This window comes from Ochotona curzoniae, unplaced genomic scaffold (assembly GCF_017591425.1).
Source record: "Ochotona curzoniae isolate NIBS_2020 unplaced genomic scaffold, NIBS_Ocur_1.0 contig_21, whole genome shotgun sequence".
NCBI lineage: Eukaryota > Metazoa > Chordata > Mammalia > Lagomorpha > Ochotonidae > Ochotona > Ochotona curzoniae.
The window spans coordinates 3,694,735-3,710,888 of record NW_024465322.1 but is presented as its reverse complement, the minus strand read 5'-3'; the positions used below and the strand labels follow the sequence as shown (position 1 = coordinate 3,710,888).

At 52.0% G+C, this 16,154-nt stretch overlaps 1 protein-coding gene across 1 annotated transcript; it reads right to left on the bottom strand.

The window, feature by feature from the left end:
* Window positions 1–5: 5 nt before the first annotated feature.
* On the bottom strand, window positions 6–13,900 carry PMPCB (peptidase, mitochondrial processing subunit beta). The gene is made up of 13 exons (XM_040971234.1): window positions 13,802–13,900; window positions 12,212–12,352; window positions 11,385–11,471; window positions 10,890–11,019; window positions 6,041–6,239; window positions 5,108–5,187; window positions 4,005–4,117; window positions 2,719–2,862; window positions 1,713–1,873; window positions 989–1,074; window positions 447–535; window positions 265–340; window positions 6–175 (listed from the first exon to the last, which is right to left on the bottom strand). The coding sequence occupies exons 1-13, from the start codon at window positions 13,898–13,900 to the stop codon at window positions 111–113; spliced, it is 1,470 nt and encodes a 489-aa protein (XP_040827168.1). The 3' UTR covers window positions 6–110.
* Window positions 13,901–16,154: the final 2,254 nt, after the last annotated feature.

The window sequence follows — 16,154 nt, the reverse complement described above, 5'->3', positions numbered from 1 at the left end:
TTCTCTGCAGGGTGGTAGTCTTTTGTGAGATAGTAAGTTTTATTTTTGTGGTTGGGGATAGATAAAAATATGCAGGTCTCTTTCTAAACAAGTCTTCATTTAGGAGTAGTTTAATGATGAGGCCAGCACATGTTACTACGAATCTGATTAAAATCTGGTAGTTGCTCAATGGGACCTACAGATTGAAAACAAAACAACACAATTACAACCGAGTCGGAGGAAAAGCGCTCTGGCGCCCTTTCTGCAAACAGGAACCTGACTCACCGACTGCCGCAATGGCTGGGCTCTTGTCGTAAATGTATTTGGTGCACACTGCTCGGACTGTCTCGGCACTCACAGCCTGGAAGCAGAGACACACTCTGTAACTGGAAGTCTAGAACAAGCAGTAGGACACGTGTAGATCAAAGGATCTTTCCTGAGCATTCAGTGAGCCAAGCATTACTTACATCAATTCTTGCTTCAAGCTCGGGGATAGGAATTCTTCTATTGTAACATAACATTTGCCTACCGATATCTTCACAAATTGGAGTTGAACCTGTTTAAAGAAAAAAGTGAGCAGCAGCTTGTAGATGAGCCAGAGGAAAGTAGAGCTCCACTCACTGCCCTTACCGTCCAGCCGCCCCTGTGTCCAGCCCGCCCCTCCGTCCAGCCACCCTTGTGTCCAGCCCGCCCCTCCGTCCAGCCGCCCCTGTGTCCAGCTGCCCATCTCCAGCCCACCCTCCGTCCAGCCGCCCCTGTGTCCAGCCCGCCCCTCCGTCCAGCCGCCCCTGTGTCCAGCCCGCCCCTCCGTCCAGCCCGCCCCTCCGTCCAGCCGCCCCTGTGTCCAGCCCGCCCCTCCGTCCAGCCACCCCTGTGTCCAGCCCGCCCCTCCATCCAGCCGCTCCTCCGTCCAGCTGCCCATGTCCAGCCCACCCTCCGTCCAGCCGCCCCTGTGTCCAGCCCGCCCGCCCCTACCGTCCGGCCCGCCCCTCCGTCCAGATGTCCTTACCGTCCAGCTGCAGTAGCATGTTGGTCTTCAGAAGGTTTTTGGCCCGGGACACTTCGCTCTCGGTAACGCTTGTACAGAGTCGCATCCTGAAAACATTTGCAAAACTGCTATCGCCAGGTAGTTTCATGAAAACTTTCTAAACAAAGTTTCATGAAAACTTTCTAATACAAGTTCTCATACAACATGAGTGATAATGATTTCAACTTGGTGAAAGGTTAAGCTACTAATCCCATAAAAGCTAAAGTAATAATATTTATTCTGGTATTGCCAAACTTCTCAAAAAATGTATATGTTTATACGTTTTGTGTGTGTGACTAATCAACAGTAGATGAAGGTTTGAGTTAAGAACAGACTGCCCACAATTTGAGAAATACTTGATCATCTTGAGACTCGGCCAGTTCTGGACACACACCGAGTGGCCCACAGGCCACCTGCCAAATCTTAAACCTTGGAGTGACGCATCTCGGCTGGCTGGCCTTGGCGACGGAAGCCACCGAACAGTCACGCTTCCCAGCAGTGCCGGTTCGAGTCCCTAGGTTTCTACTAAATGTGCAGTTTCCAGCCCTGACTGCTGCAGTCGCTGGAGGCGGTGGCCGTGGATGAGGGCTCGTGCCTGTCTGCGGAAGCCCTCTGTGTGTCTGTCCCTGCCACGAATCATCACCGTAGGGTACAAAGAAGCAGGGCTGAAGCACTAAGCCTGCGCGGGACTGAACTGTTCTCTCACCATTCCTTCTGAACAACACGCAGCATCTCTGCAACCGTGGCTGGTTCGCAGACCGTGTACAGGCCCCACAGCCCTGTGTCCGTGTAGGAAGTGTTGAAGGATTGGAAGCTGTGGCACAGGTTGCCGTGACACGTGAGCTGGGCCAGCTTGCTAGATAAATTCTGTAAGGGGGAAGAAGTGGTCCAGTCAAACGGGCTCTGCCTGTATCCAAACTACCTTGTCCACGTGGCAGGAAGTGACAGGCTCGGGGGCCTGAGATGGCCTGGGGCACGGCTGGTCAGGCCCTGCCTCCACGTCCGCGTCCCCTGTGCCCCCTGGCTCATGTGGCAGCTGTTACCCGGCCAATCCAGCTCCCCACTGATGAGCTGGGAGAGCAGCTGGAAGTACTCTGGCCACTGGTGCTCATGTGGGAGACCAGACGGAGCTCGGGCTCCTGGCTGTGGCCTGGCTGTGACAGCCATTCTGACATGACACCAGCGGACAGATTTCCCCTCGTGTCTCCTATCAGTCTGCCGTTCAAGTAAATAATTACACAAAATGCTCATCTGGCTCAGTGCATCCCTGCAGAAATTCATAACTACGTAACACAGCAGCCACCCTGTGGAACCTACTGCGCTTGTCCAGTTTGATGTACTCCCGAGAAACAGCAAATTAATTTTGACATCACCTCAGCACCACTATGAAGACTAGCAATGACAGCAGCAATACAGTAGTGTGAACTATGATTTTATCAACCATATTAATAACCATAATACTACAGTAACAATCGGCAACTAAGGTCAATAGTAACTAATTCTGTCCTTAACGTTTCACCTGTGATCGCACTGATTTGTGGCAAAGAAAAAAAAACAGGCAAGATCGGTTTGTATTTTCAAAGTGAAGAGTAACAGCACAAAGCTGCCATTCTGTCGCGAAATCTGAGTGGGAGATTCTGCTGAAGAATTTGTACTTGGAAAGCTCACTCCCCTCCCGCGTACAAGAGAAGGTTACTGGCAAGCTGACGTACCATTCCCCCTCCAAAAGAGCGGTCCCAGTTGCCAATCAGAGTGTTGGCCACCATGAGGCAGATGGTGTCCGGGTGTGCCCAGCCAACAGCTTCCACGGCTATGGCCAGGTGTGCCAGCGGCATCTTGTCATCCTGCACGCGGATCTAGTGAGCAAGGAACAGCCTGTGAGTCAAGACTGCCATGACGGACGCGCCGCACCGCAACAAGACTGCCAGTGCCGGAAGCTCGAGGGGACAGTGGCACAGCATGACTGGTGTGTAACTGGGCTGTGCTTTTCTCTCGAAGAATTTCATGAATTAAGGAAAACTTACTCGGACCAAAAGATCTCAAAGTAAAATATTACAGATGGCCAAGGGGTCATTTACCTGCTCAAAACAGATTGCAAAGTCCACCGGCGTGAGCTAATCTTTGCACCTGGATACTCAAGTTGGCGCTACTGGTTTTAGTGGTCATGCTATGCTTCCATGGAGCTGCCAACCTCCAACCTCGTCCCACGTGCTACCTGGAGCAGCATCCTTCAGTGGAGAACCAAGCCCCGCCTAGGCCTGAAGCTGTAGCTACCCCCCAGGATGTACTGTGGGCAGAACTTAATCAAAGAATAAAACCTCAGAGGAAAGTTCAAACTGGAACCTTTGAGAACAGGATTATTGTCACACACCTTTCTACACACAGAGGGCAGCCAGCCAAAGAAAACCACAAAAAACACCAAGTGATGGCACTGCTTTTAAAACCAAGGTTTCTTGGGGGGGAAAGAAAGACAGGTGCTTAACTAACACAGGATGGGAAGGAATGTAGGCAAACGTGTCCACTAGTCCAGATATTTTTGGAAAATTTCTAATAAATAAAAAAAAAAAAAAAAGAAGAAGAAGGCGGCACAGTGGCTCAATTGGCTAATCCTCTATCTCCAGGCATAGCAACCCTTACAGACCACCAGTTCATGTCCCAGCTGCTCCACTTCGCATCCAGCTCCCTTCCAGTATGTGGCCTGGGAAAAGTCGAGGACGGCCCAAAGCCTTGGGACACTGCACCCGTGTGGGAGATCCTGACGAAGCTTCTGGCTCCTGGCTTCAGACCTGACCACTGTGGCCACTTTGGGCCATCCTCTTCTGCTTTCTCAGGCCACAAACAGAGCTGGATGGGAAGTGGAACAGCTAGACACGAAGTGGCGACCGCAGGAGATTCCAGCAGACACAAGGTGAGGATTTAGCCACTATGCTATCGCACCATGCCCAGCACATTATCTTTTTAAAGGCAAGGGAAGTGCTGGGTGCAAGGCTTGCCCTACCTCACTTCCTGTGAATTTGCAGGGAGGCAGGGCTGGTACATCTCCCATGTGTGTACACAGCGAGTCACCAAAATGGAACTTGGCCAACTCCAGCAGCTCATCGTGGGAGACACCTAAATAGAAGGGAAATATCAGACGCGGTAGCGACAGGACAGTCTGTGAGAACACTGTTAATAACCCGTTCTAGTCCACTGAGTGGCGCGACAGACGCACGGACTGCTCACTAGAGGCCGTGTAGGAGGAAGCCCTCACCGCACGCTCACTGTTAGTAAGGGCCAGGGTTGCAGCTGGCCGGAGCTGCAGGGTACTGTCCCACGGCAGCTCAGGTCACCCACAGCCCCCGTCGGTGCCTGGGCCTCAGCTCCATGTCCAGCTCTGCTGCAGAGCCAATGCGCAGCTGGAGAAGGCAGCAGGTGCAGGCCCGAGTACTCGGCTCCCTAGCAGCCATGGGGGAGACCGAGATGGGAAGGCCCAGCTCCTGGCTTTGGTCTGGCCGTTACCTGGCTGCTGTGGGAACATGGAGAACATTTTGAAGACAGCAATGTGTTCCCAGCTGGAAAGTAGCCGTATAAGGGCCTGGCGCAATAGCCTAGTGGCTAAATCCTTGCTTTGCATCCACTGGGATCCTATGTGGGCATTGGTTAGTAAGTATCCCAGCTACTCTGCTTCCCTTCCAGTATGTGGCCTGGAAAAGCAGTCGAGGACGGCCCAAAGCCTTGGGACCCTGCACCCGTGTGGGAGACCCAGAGGATGCTCCTGGTTTCAGATCGGCTCAGCTCCGGCCACTGGGCCATTTGGGCAGCGAGCCTGCATGTGGAGGTCCTTTCTCTGGGTCTCTCTTTTTCTGCCTTTTGAGTAAACGTAAATCTTTACAGTAAGCTCCACTGCAGTTATATACTCATTTGGTGACTAGTTCATTAACTTTTTCTGTAAATGAAGGCCACTAAAAAGGAGCAAAGTCTTTGTCCAGTGCCCCACATTCCCTCTAGAGAAATGCAATCTGTTCTATAAGAGTGTCTTAGGACACCTGCCCAACCAGGATCAAACTGACCGTGCACATCACTCCAACTGTTGGAACCCAAACAACCATTAAATCAACCGACCTCCAGCAGCAGCAAGCACCATTCGCGGCCCCTTATAATGGGTAGTAATATAGTCCACTAAATCCTTACGATTAATAGACCTGTAGATGGAGCAGGTAAAGAAATTTTAAAAGGAAATTTTAAGAAACACATTTTTATTATAGACCTGAAATCACACAGGATCATAAAGGTGTTCACAGTTAAACGCAGTGAGCAACAGAACATGAGAAGGACAAGCATTTCACTCCAACAGCACTTAAGAGACATCTGCAGCCCATCAACCGCCTGGTCCCAGTCCCAGCTCCTGGTCCCAGTCCCAGCTCCTGGTCTCAGTCCCAGCTCCTGGTCCCAGCTTCTCCATTTCTGAGCCAGCTTCCCGCCAACATGCATCCCGAGGGGGGAAGCAGGTGAGGCCTCAAGCTCCTGGGTCCCTGTCACTCACATGGAGACCAGAACGGGACCCAGGCTGCTGGCTTCAGCCTGGCCTATGTCTCTCTACATTTCCAGTAGTGTGAACATATTCTCATGAGAACAAGTGGGAACAGGATCTAGACCGCCCACACTGAAGAACTCCGGGGAGTGTTCGGCCTGGTGGCTAGCACACTGGGGTATCTGCCTCAAGTCCCAGCCTCCAGGTGCCAATTCCAGCAAATTGGAAGGCAGCAATAAAAGCTCAAAAAGGCACTCCCTGCCACCCCAGTGGAGACACGCACCGACTGCCCACCTTCTGCCTCTGTCCCGGCCCAGCCCTTGACATCACCAGTGTGTGTGAGTGGACCAGTCCATGCAGGAATGGCAGTGAGAGGCTCTCCCCTACATGGAGCTCAAGGGTGGCCAACAGTGTCATCTGGTTACCAGGGACCTACGTGACCTTCTGAAACATACTTGATGAATGTGCAATTTGTCACAACTCAGAATCTTTCCCTAAAGACTAAATGTGACCAATGGACCTACTTGATATTCTCAGTTGGTCCCAAAATGGTCCGTCCGAGCGCGGTGTTTTGATAAGCGGTGGCGTGCAGATAATCAAACACAACCTCCTGCAGGTTAGTCTCCACTTCCTGCATCTCTCTGAGGATGACTCCGCGCTCCCGCTCGATCTCCGCTTCCCCCAGCGTGCTGTTCTGGATGATATCAGCAAGGATCTCCACAGCTAGTCCAAGCGAAACAACAAACATGCAAAATCTTATCTCTATTAAAAACCTCTTAACCCAACACATCAGATTTTATGATTCAACCTGTCAACTGGATACAGGCTAAGTGATTCCTGTGAAGAGAAACTTTCTTTCATGTTCAGTGAACCCAAAAGAACAACCTTACAATGTAAGTTGAAACCCCATGGCACGGAGCAGACTGGGGAAGAATCCTCAGGGCCCCAGTACTCTCCAACCACTCCACCTACTGCAAAAGTGCTACATGTTGTGGCCAGCGTGGGGGCAGTTCAGCAGGCTAATCCTCCACTTTGCAGTGCCAGCATCCCATATGGGCACCAGTCTGTGTCCTGGCTGCTCCACTTCCCATCCACCTCTCTGCCTAGTCCCTGGGAAAGCAGCAGAGAACAGCCCATCCTTGCGACTCAACATCCAGGTGGAAGACCCAGAAGAAGCTCCAGGCCCCAGCTTCAGGCTGGCCCAGCTCTGGTTGTTGCAGCCACTGGGGAGTGAACCAGTGGACAGCAGGCCTTCTCTCCACCTCTCCTTCTCTGTAAAATCTGCCTTTCAAATCTACCTGTTCATTTAGATGTTGTGCAGGAACCTACAAAGTAGGAAGTTAACTCTGCTGGTCCAAAAACATCGCGGTGCGTGGAGGGTCCTGTTACAGGGACGAGCTGCTGGATGGAGTACAGAAGGAAGAGCAGCCAACACGTGCTCCCACAAACCACAGGCACGTCCTCTCCACTAGACTACGCAGGAGTAAAAACTGAGGTGCAGCACGGCTTGTCAGACTGCAAACCAGAACTCACATGATGAAAAATGACTTCTCTCCATTTGAAAGATTTACAGAGGAAGAGCCAACGAATGGCTGCCAAGCCCGAGCTGAGCTGATCCACGTGGGTGCTGGGGCCCACGCGCCGGGGCCATCTGCTGCTGCTCTTCCAGGCACGTTAACGGGGAGCTCGAACGGAAGTGGAGCAGACAGGACTCAAACCAATACTCACATCCTAAGCCCCTTTCAAGCAATTTTATCAGAAAAATCAACCCTTTCCAAAAGCATAAAAACCTAATTTACTGTTGTAATCACAACCTAGAATGCAAACTAAAATCTTAGGCCTCATTTTTTGTTTCTTGATTGTGAACTTTTATTCCTAATTTTAAAATTACTTAAGCAGCCTTATCTCAAAGTCAGTTATGTTCAAATGCCAAGGCCTTAACACAACTGTTCTGGGGCCTGGCGCAATAGCGTAGCACTTAAGGTCCTCACCTTGAACTCGCCAGGATCCCATATGGGCACTGGTTCTAATCCGGGTGGCCCTGCTTCCCAGCCAGCTCCCTGCCTGTGGCCTGGGAAAGCAGTCAAAGATTGCCCAAGACTTTGGGACCCTGCACCTGTGTGGGAGACCCGGAGGAAGCTCCTGGCTTCGGATTGGCTCAGCTCCAGCCATTATGGCTGCTTGGGGAGTAAGCTATCAGATGGAAGATCTTCCTCTCTGTCTCTCCTCTCTGTATGTCCGCCTTTCCAATAAAAATAAATAAATCTTTAAAAAAAAAATAAAGATTGTCTGAATGGGGATGGGCACAGTGGTATAGCGGTCAGGCCCTGGGTGGGGACACAAGCATCCCACGCTGACATGCTGTTCTGACTGCCACTCCAGCTGCAAGTTCATGAAATCCTGGTGACAGCTCAAGGGGCTGAGGCCCTGCCTCCTACGTGGGAGACCCGTGACACCAGTATCCCACTTAACTCGGGTCTGAGTCCGCTTCCAGATTCGCCCTTCACTCACGTGCCTGGGAACGCCCCGACATGGGCGACCAGGATAGAGATCCAGGCCTTGGCTTCGGCCTGACCAAGCACAACCATAGCAGCCACCTGGGAAGCGAACCACTGGACAGAGACCAACCTCTCCCTCTTCTGTCCTTCTGCCTTTCAAACAATTAATAAATATACACACACACACACAGATTATTGTTTTTTTCCAAAACATGCCCTGTATTAGAATAATTTGTATTCGTCTTAAGATCAAAGGGTAGCAGCTGACCTACTCACAGATGTAGGGGCATTGCATTGTGTGCATAGAGCAAATGAGCTGGAGGCAGAGGACCCGGTAGGGGCGTCACACTGTGTGCACAGAGCAAATGAGCTGGGGGCAGAGGACCCGGTAGGGGCGTCACACTGTGTGCACAGAGCAAATGAGCTGGGGGCAGAGGATCCTCGCTCTGCCCACAACAAGCTGTTCACCAGCCATGTAACTCAGGCAGCCTCAGAGCGCTGGCCTCACCTTCCACAACTGCACAGCAGCCACACTCCCCTGACGGCTGTGTAGACCCAACGGGCAACCATTACACCACGAGAGTTCCTGTATAAAGAGGGCCTTCAATGAAAGCCCGTCAGGAACCCAGCGTCTCAAGATCAAAGTTAACTGCAGCTGTGCGGGACTGTTGGCACCTACCGACTCCACGAGATGGTTCCATTTTGTCACCAGTTCTCCCACCTAGAAAAGGCTTGGGTCCCTGCACCCCCGTGCACTCCTAGAACCAGCCCCTGGCGCCTGGCTCCGGTCTGGCCCAGCCCTGTCCATGGTGGCCACGTGGCGAGTGGACACGCAGAGGATCTTTCTGTCTCTCCCTCTCTCTCTTACGCTTTCAAATCAATACAATAAATCTTAAAAAAACAAAATAAAATGAAAAACCCTCAAATCTAAGGCGGACACTGGGCACAACCGGACCGCTGCATCCCATATCAGTGTGCCCGGTTGGGGTCCTGGCTCTGTTTCCCAGCGACCTTCCTGCTAACACAGGCCCTGGGACAGCAGCTCGAGTGTGTGGCTTGCTGCCAGCCACGTGGGACACCCACGCGGAGTTTCTGACTGTTGGCTTCAGCCTACCCCAGCCTGGCTGTTGTAAGCATTTAACAACTGCATCAATGGGCACTATTGGTTTTTCTGTCTTACAAATAGGTAAGAAAATGGGTCCAGCAGCAGAGGATGGCAAAAGTCCTAGAGACTCATGGGAAACCAGGATGGAGGTGTGGCTGACTGGCTCTGACCTGGCCCGACCTTAGCTCTTGCCGCCACTCGGAGAATGAACTGGTAGACAGAAGCTCTCTCTGCCTTTCACAATTAATTCTAAAATATATAAAAAAATTTTAAAACTCAAACTACAAAAACAGTGCCTACAAAAAGCTCTACTGTTAAAATAATCATTTCAACAAAGTAAAAATAATTTCTATCTGATGATCAGTAAATATTTGCTTATTTCATGAAGGAACAACAGTGTTTGTTATAAACACGGAATAAAATTAACTTTTAAAGATTCAAACTTATATCTGAAGGGCAGATCTAAAGAGACAATGAGACACAAAGAACTTCTATCCGACGGTTCACTCCCGCAATGGCCTCAATGGCTGGAACTAAGCTGAACAGAAGGCAGGAGCCAGGCAGGAGCCAGGCAGGAGCTTCTTCCCAGTCTCCCTCGCGAGTGCAGGGTATCAAGGCCTTGTGCTGTTCTCTGCTACTTGCCAGGCCACAAGAAGGAAGCAGATGGCAAGTGAGGCAGCCGGGACACACACTGGCACCCATGTGGGATGCTCCCCGTTGAAGGCGGAGGATTTGCCTATCAAGCCCCAGCACCGGTCCCAGAATAAATGATCTAAAAATGTTTTCTGGGACCGGTGCTGTGGCATAACAAGTTAAACCATCGCCTGCACAGCCGGCATCCCATATGTGTGCTGGTTCCAGTCCCAGCTGCTCCACTTTTAATCCAGCTCCCTGCTTATGGCCTAGGAAAGCAGCAGAGGATGGCCTAAAGGTTTGCTCTTCTATACCCACGTGGGACTCCTGCAGAAAGCACTGGGCTCCTGGCTTCAGCTTGGCCCAGCCCCGATTACTGTATCCACTGGGGGGTAAACCAGCTGACGCCAGTTCTTTCTTCTCTAACTCTCCTTATCAACTAAATAAATATTAAAAAAAAAATTCCCACACATGTATGGTTGTGGAAAATGTAGCTGTGAATCAAGTATTATAGCCTGTTTATAGCAAACCTTTAAGCCTGTAAATGTATTAAGATGTATTCATTTGAAAGTCACAGTTAGCAAGAGATTGAGAGGAGAGGTGGCAGGAGGGGAGAAAAGGAGGCAGGGGAAGGGAGAGAACAGGAGGGCAGGGATGAGGGGAGGAGAGAAACGGAGGTGGGGTGAGGGAAAGAGAGATGCAGCTTCCATCCACTGGTTCACTCCCCAAATGCCTGCAACAGGCAGGGAGGGACCAGGCGGAAGCCAGGAGCCTGGAGCGTCTTCCAGGTCTCCCACGTCTCCCACGTGGGTGCGGCGGCCCCAGCACCTGGACCATCTCCTGCTGCTTTCCCAGGCCAGTAGCAATGAACTGGAATGGAAGTGGAGCAACTGACACTCAAAGTAGCACTCATACGGGATGCTGGCACAGCACGCTGTGACTCTACCTGCAATGCCACAGTGTCAACCCCAGAAGCCCCATCATTTGCCCTATGGGGAAGGGAGAAAGGGAAAAAAAAACAACAAAACACAAGCACAGCTGTCTTCCCTCTCATCCAGACACATCCCTGGAGGTTACAGACAGAATCAAACTGGTCTAATAACACAGTGACAGCTACGGCGTAAAGAAGGGCAATACCTCGCGGCAAGTCTTTGGAGAACGCTTTGGCATAATACACGGTCTGCTCCCGGGAGGTGTAGGCATTGAGGTGCGCCCCCATGTTCTCAATCTCGAGTTCCAGATCTAACTGGGACCTCTTTTTGGTGCCCTAGAAATCAACGCAGACAGACAAGTTAGGGCACCATCCTTCGCCCTTCACGCAGCCTAAACACTCCAGTCAATGCGGGGGCCATTTGGCAGGCTGGTCTCGGGAAGGACATAACCAGTTTCCGAGCTACGCCACGATTCAGAGATGCCATGCATCCAAATAACCCTTGTGCCTCAGGAGGAAATCTTAGATTCAACTTAAAATAAAAAAAAAAAAAAAAAGAAAGCAACAGCGGCCTCAGATCCTGTCCTGGAAAAACAAGCAGGAAGCACACCGTCCCCCCCTCCCCATGCAGTTCTCTGTCCCTGCCAAGGATGCCATCCTGTGGCTGCTGCCCCCCTTGCCATGTCATTCCTGCAACTTGCCTTGAAAGCCATGTGCTCCAGGAAGTGGGCGGTCCCGTTGTTCTTCTCATTTTCATATCGACTTCCGGCATCAATCCACAGCCCCACCTGCACGCCAACAACACACAGGAAGCAGACGATTCCATCATTTCCTTGGGGGAGGGAGGGAGTCTTCCTTTCCCTGAGCACCACGTCCAGGGACTAACACCGAGGCCTTCTCACCTTACACAACTGACAGTCCACACCCAAGATTTCAATATCTTGACCATCACCAGGCTACTAGCATCAACTGCCAAGTGCACTGAGGACCCAGGTTCCTGGCCTAAGTCGTGACTACAGCCAGTCGGCACTGGAGGCATAAACAAAACTGCACAGTCATTAGCCGAGTTCAAGTTATCAGCGGTGTGACCTTGGACTAACCCACTGAACTTGCGATCGGCTGCCTCAGCTCCAGCATGTATACTGAAAACTACAAAGACATGGGGGGGCAGCACCGTGGTATAACCTGCTAAGCCTCTGCATGCGGCAGTGGCGTGCCACTCAGGCGGTGGTTCAAGTCCCAGCTGCTCCACTTCAGGTCCCGCTCCCTGCTAATTAATTGCCTGAGAGGGGAGCAGAGACCTGTGGGAGACCCGGAAGAATCTCCAGCCTAGCTCCGGCCGTTGTGGCCATTTGCAGGGTGAGGGGATGCCTCTATCTAACAAGAATTAACACCGTTACCAGGCAACAAGGCAGCATGTGGGGCGTTTCAAGGAAGCTTGTTGAGGCTAACAACGATCCCTCAGCCACCCAAGGAGCTTCAAGCTTCCACTCAACCAAGTGACCCCCCTTCTCAAGGAGCCACTCACCGTGCACGTGGACAGCCCCGAGTCCTCGGACGCCACTCGCAGCCCATTCTCCAGACGGGTCACCCGAGTTTCAGGGACATTCAGAACCACTTGGGTGGCAGCCTGGGTGCTTCTCCACCTGCTCCCTCCAAAATGCAATGGCTGATGGGAACAGGGCAAGATACACGTTACTCTAGTCTGTTCACAGATGTCCTACAGGCAGGCATGCGTTAGAAGGCCTGGGTTCAATTCCTGCCTCCCATTTCCTGGTGGCTAAAACCACAGGCTCTGGGACACTGAGGTCCTGGGCCCGGTCCCGTGGTGTAGCAAGTTAATCCTCAACCTGTGGTGCCAGCATCCCACACGGGCAGCAGTTGGTGGCCCAGCGATCTGCTTCCCATCCAGCTCCCTGCTTGTGGCCTGGAAAAGCAGCAGAGGACGGCCCAAGTCCTCAGGGCCCTGCACCCATGTGGGAGACCCGGAAGGCGCTCCTGGCTCCTGGCTTCAGATCAGCTCAGCTCTGATCATTTGTGGATGAACCTACTGGATGGAAGACTTCACTCTGTCTCTCCTTCTCTATAAAAATCTATCTTTCAACCCAAACAAATAAATCTTTTAAAAAGTAACAGAAAAGAAACCTGTTCTTTCTTTTTCTGGAAAAAAAAAAAAAACAAAGCTGGAAGCAGAGGCAAAAAGACAGAAACATATCCACACACGAGTGGGGGTGGGGGTTCAGGTTCTCAGGTTCAAAAAAAGCAGCAAAATCGGAAAGAGATCGGAAGACAGCGGGAATTCATCATTCCCTCTCCAGCTCAAGCGCTGGCTGCTGAGGGTCTAGCAGCCCTCCTCTGATGCCAGCAATTCTTTTTTTCTCATCAACAGGAGAGGCAGGAGGCACTGAGACAAAAATCTTCCATCATCCGGTTCACGCCCCAAGCGGCCTCAAGGAGCCACAGCTGCGCCGATCTGAAGCCAAGAGCCAGGAACTTTTTCTGGCTCTCCCACACAGGTGCAGGGTCTCCCACAGGGGTGCAGGGTCTCCCACGCGGGTGCAGGGTCCCCAGGCTTTGGGCCGTCCTCGACTTTTTCCAGGCCACAAGCAGGGAGCTGGATGAGAACTGGGGCCACCGGGATTAGAACCGGCGTCCATAGGGGATCCCAGCGCTTGCAAGGGGGAAAAGTTAGCCTATGGAGCCACTGCACTGGCCTAAGGGCTGAGTGCTTTTTCTAAGTTACGCACGGGCCGAGGTCTCACACTCCTTTGTAGAGGAGTGAGGGGTAAAGGGGGCCAGCACAGGTCGAGACTGTTTGCTCGAGGCTCTTGGGTTCCCCCTCATAAAAAAATCAAAACATAAAACGAGAGACCGTGAAGCGCTCCGCGCCGGCAAGCCCTTCCCTTGCGGATTTCCAGCCCCTGGACCATCTCCTGGGAGCTGCGAACTTGACACGGACGGCGACAAGGACCGAGGGGCAGGGTCGGCCCCGCACGTCACCCCAAATCCCGAGGAGGACGGCCCGGGGGCACCCCACCTTCCCGCCGCCCGCGCCAGCACGCCCGGCCCGACCCGCGGCTGGCTGGGCGCCCCCAGCCCTAGGGGAAGAGGCGCTCACCCGCCCCGCGGCACCCCGCACCAAGAGCTTGTCACCGAACCCCCAAAGTCGCCGCCGCGCCGCGGGCACCAGCACCGCTCGGGCCGCCGCCGCCGCCATGTCGGCTACGAGCGAGGCGGAGGATGTGCTTCCGGGGTCGTGACCTGCAGTCGTCAGGGAAGGTCTCCCCCTAGTGGCCGAGTTGGGAATCTGCGATTGAGGAGAGCTCTAGGGAAAGCCCCTTTGGGACGTCTGTTCGAATCCCGGCTGCTTCACTTCCACCTGGGAAGGTAGTGGGAGAAGATTCAAGTCCTCGGGTCTTTGCGGAGTATCCAGCACCTGAATGCAGGCACTGTCATACGTATGGGACACATCTGTATCTTCTCACAAGATGGATGCTTCAACAGCCCTTATAGCTCCCTCCACCTTCAATCTCCCATTCTAGTTTTGGCTCTCCCATTATCTTGTCCCTAACTTTCTTCTGGGACATTCAATACTAAATAGCCAACGGCACATCCTTCCATCCACCTCAGTTCCTCACGTTTCCCACTTCTCACACCTGCTTGACGCACTCACACCCTTTTCCTGGCTCTCCAACCTGTCCCAGCCCCATGAGTCCTCATGTTCCTACCTAAGGGATCTTCTTAGAGTATGACTTTTTTTTTTAAAGATATGTTTATCTTTATTGGAAAGACAGCTATATATATTTTTAAACAAAGAGAAGCAGAGACAGAGAGAATGATCGTCCATCCACTGGTTCACTCTACACGTGACCACGAAGACCAGAGCTGAGCCGATCTGAAGCCAGGAGCTCCTTGCAGGTCTTGCCTGCAGGTGCAGAGTCCCAAGGTTTTGGGTCATCCTCTACTGCTCTCCCAGGACATACAGAGAGAAATGTATAGGAAGTGAAGCAGCCGGGACACAAACCAGTGCCCGTATGGGAGTTGCTGTTACTGGCAAGCAGAGGATTAGCCCACCGAGCCATCACACCTGCTGCAGGATATGACTCTTGGCAGGAAAGCCGTGTGCTAAAAATCCTCCAGGAGTTGCCCGTGGTCAGCCCTGGCAGGCAGAGCCCAGCAGGACGGCCCCATTTACTTTCTAGACTCATCTCTGCTCCCCTGTCCCCTTGGCTGCAGCTCAGAGGCTCCACACACAAGATCCCCTGCGTAGCCAAGGACAACAAGGACACTCCCTCATGTTTCTAGCACAGGAGTGTGTGTTTGAACCACATACACAGCTACCAAAAAGATTAGGCATTCTCACAAGAGGCAGCTGCTAAGGTTTAACAAGAATCTGTGTACCACTTTCGTACAATCCGTTTGTTCATTTGCTAGGTGTTGCTGCCAGTCAGTGTCTTAGAGCATCACACCCACAGGAAGTAAGTGCGTAGAATGAAACAAGCATACACGTGTTTGCTGCAAAACTCACCCTCTGTCTTCACACGATCGCGTAGGCCCAGAGGATGGGCACCAAATCCTAGCTCGGGCAGGCGAGGACACAGGCAGGGTGATTTTCACAGCAGTCAAGTGCTTCCCATGTGGAAGGCAGGACCCACCACCAGCTGCCTCCCTGTGCCTGCATTAACAGGAAACCTGGGCCGGGACTCAGCCAGAACTTGGTCCCAAACACTCCGACATGGAACAAAGGCATCCCGTACAAATTCTTAACTATATCCCCAAGTCCCGCCCCTGCATATACTATCATTTCATTTCTTTTCTTTTTTAAGATTTGTTTGTTTGTTTTTGGAAAGGCAGATTTACAGAAAGAGGATACAGAGAAAGATCCTCCATCCACTGCTTCTGTTCACACTCCCCAAGTGGCTACAACTGCTGGAGCTGAGCCGACAACAAAGCCAGGAGCCAGGAGCTTCTTCAGGGTATCCACCATGAGTGCAGGGTCCTAAGACTTTGGGCCATCCTCCACTGCTTTCCCAGGCCACAAGCAGGGAGCTGGATGGGAAATGGAGCAGCCGGGACACGAACCAGTGCCCATCTGAGATCCCAGCATATGCAAAATGAGGATTTAGCTGCTAGGCTACCACGCTGGGCACACGTTCCTTTTCAAGACACAAAGTTATAGACTGGATGTGAGAAGGGTGAGGATGGGGGGGAAGACAAGGGGCATGTATATGTGGCCAGCATTGTGGTCCAGAGCATCCTTGCCAAAAGTCGAACCCTATCCTAAACCTTACGCAAAAATTGACTTGAAAGGGATCATGTACTTAAATATACACTATAACTTTAAAACACTTTAAATGCCTGAGAAATTCTTTTAGCCCTGATGTTGAATAACTTAATTATGATATGGTACCTAAATGTTGAGTAACCTTTGTGTCAAGTGATTCTTATTGGAATTCCCAGAGTCACCGACT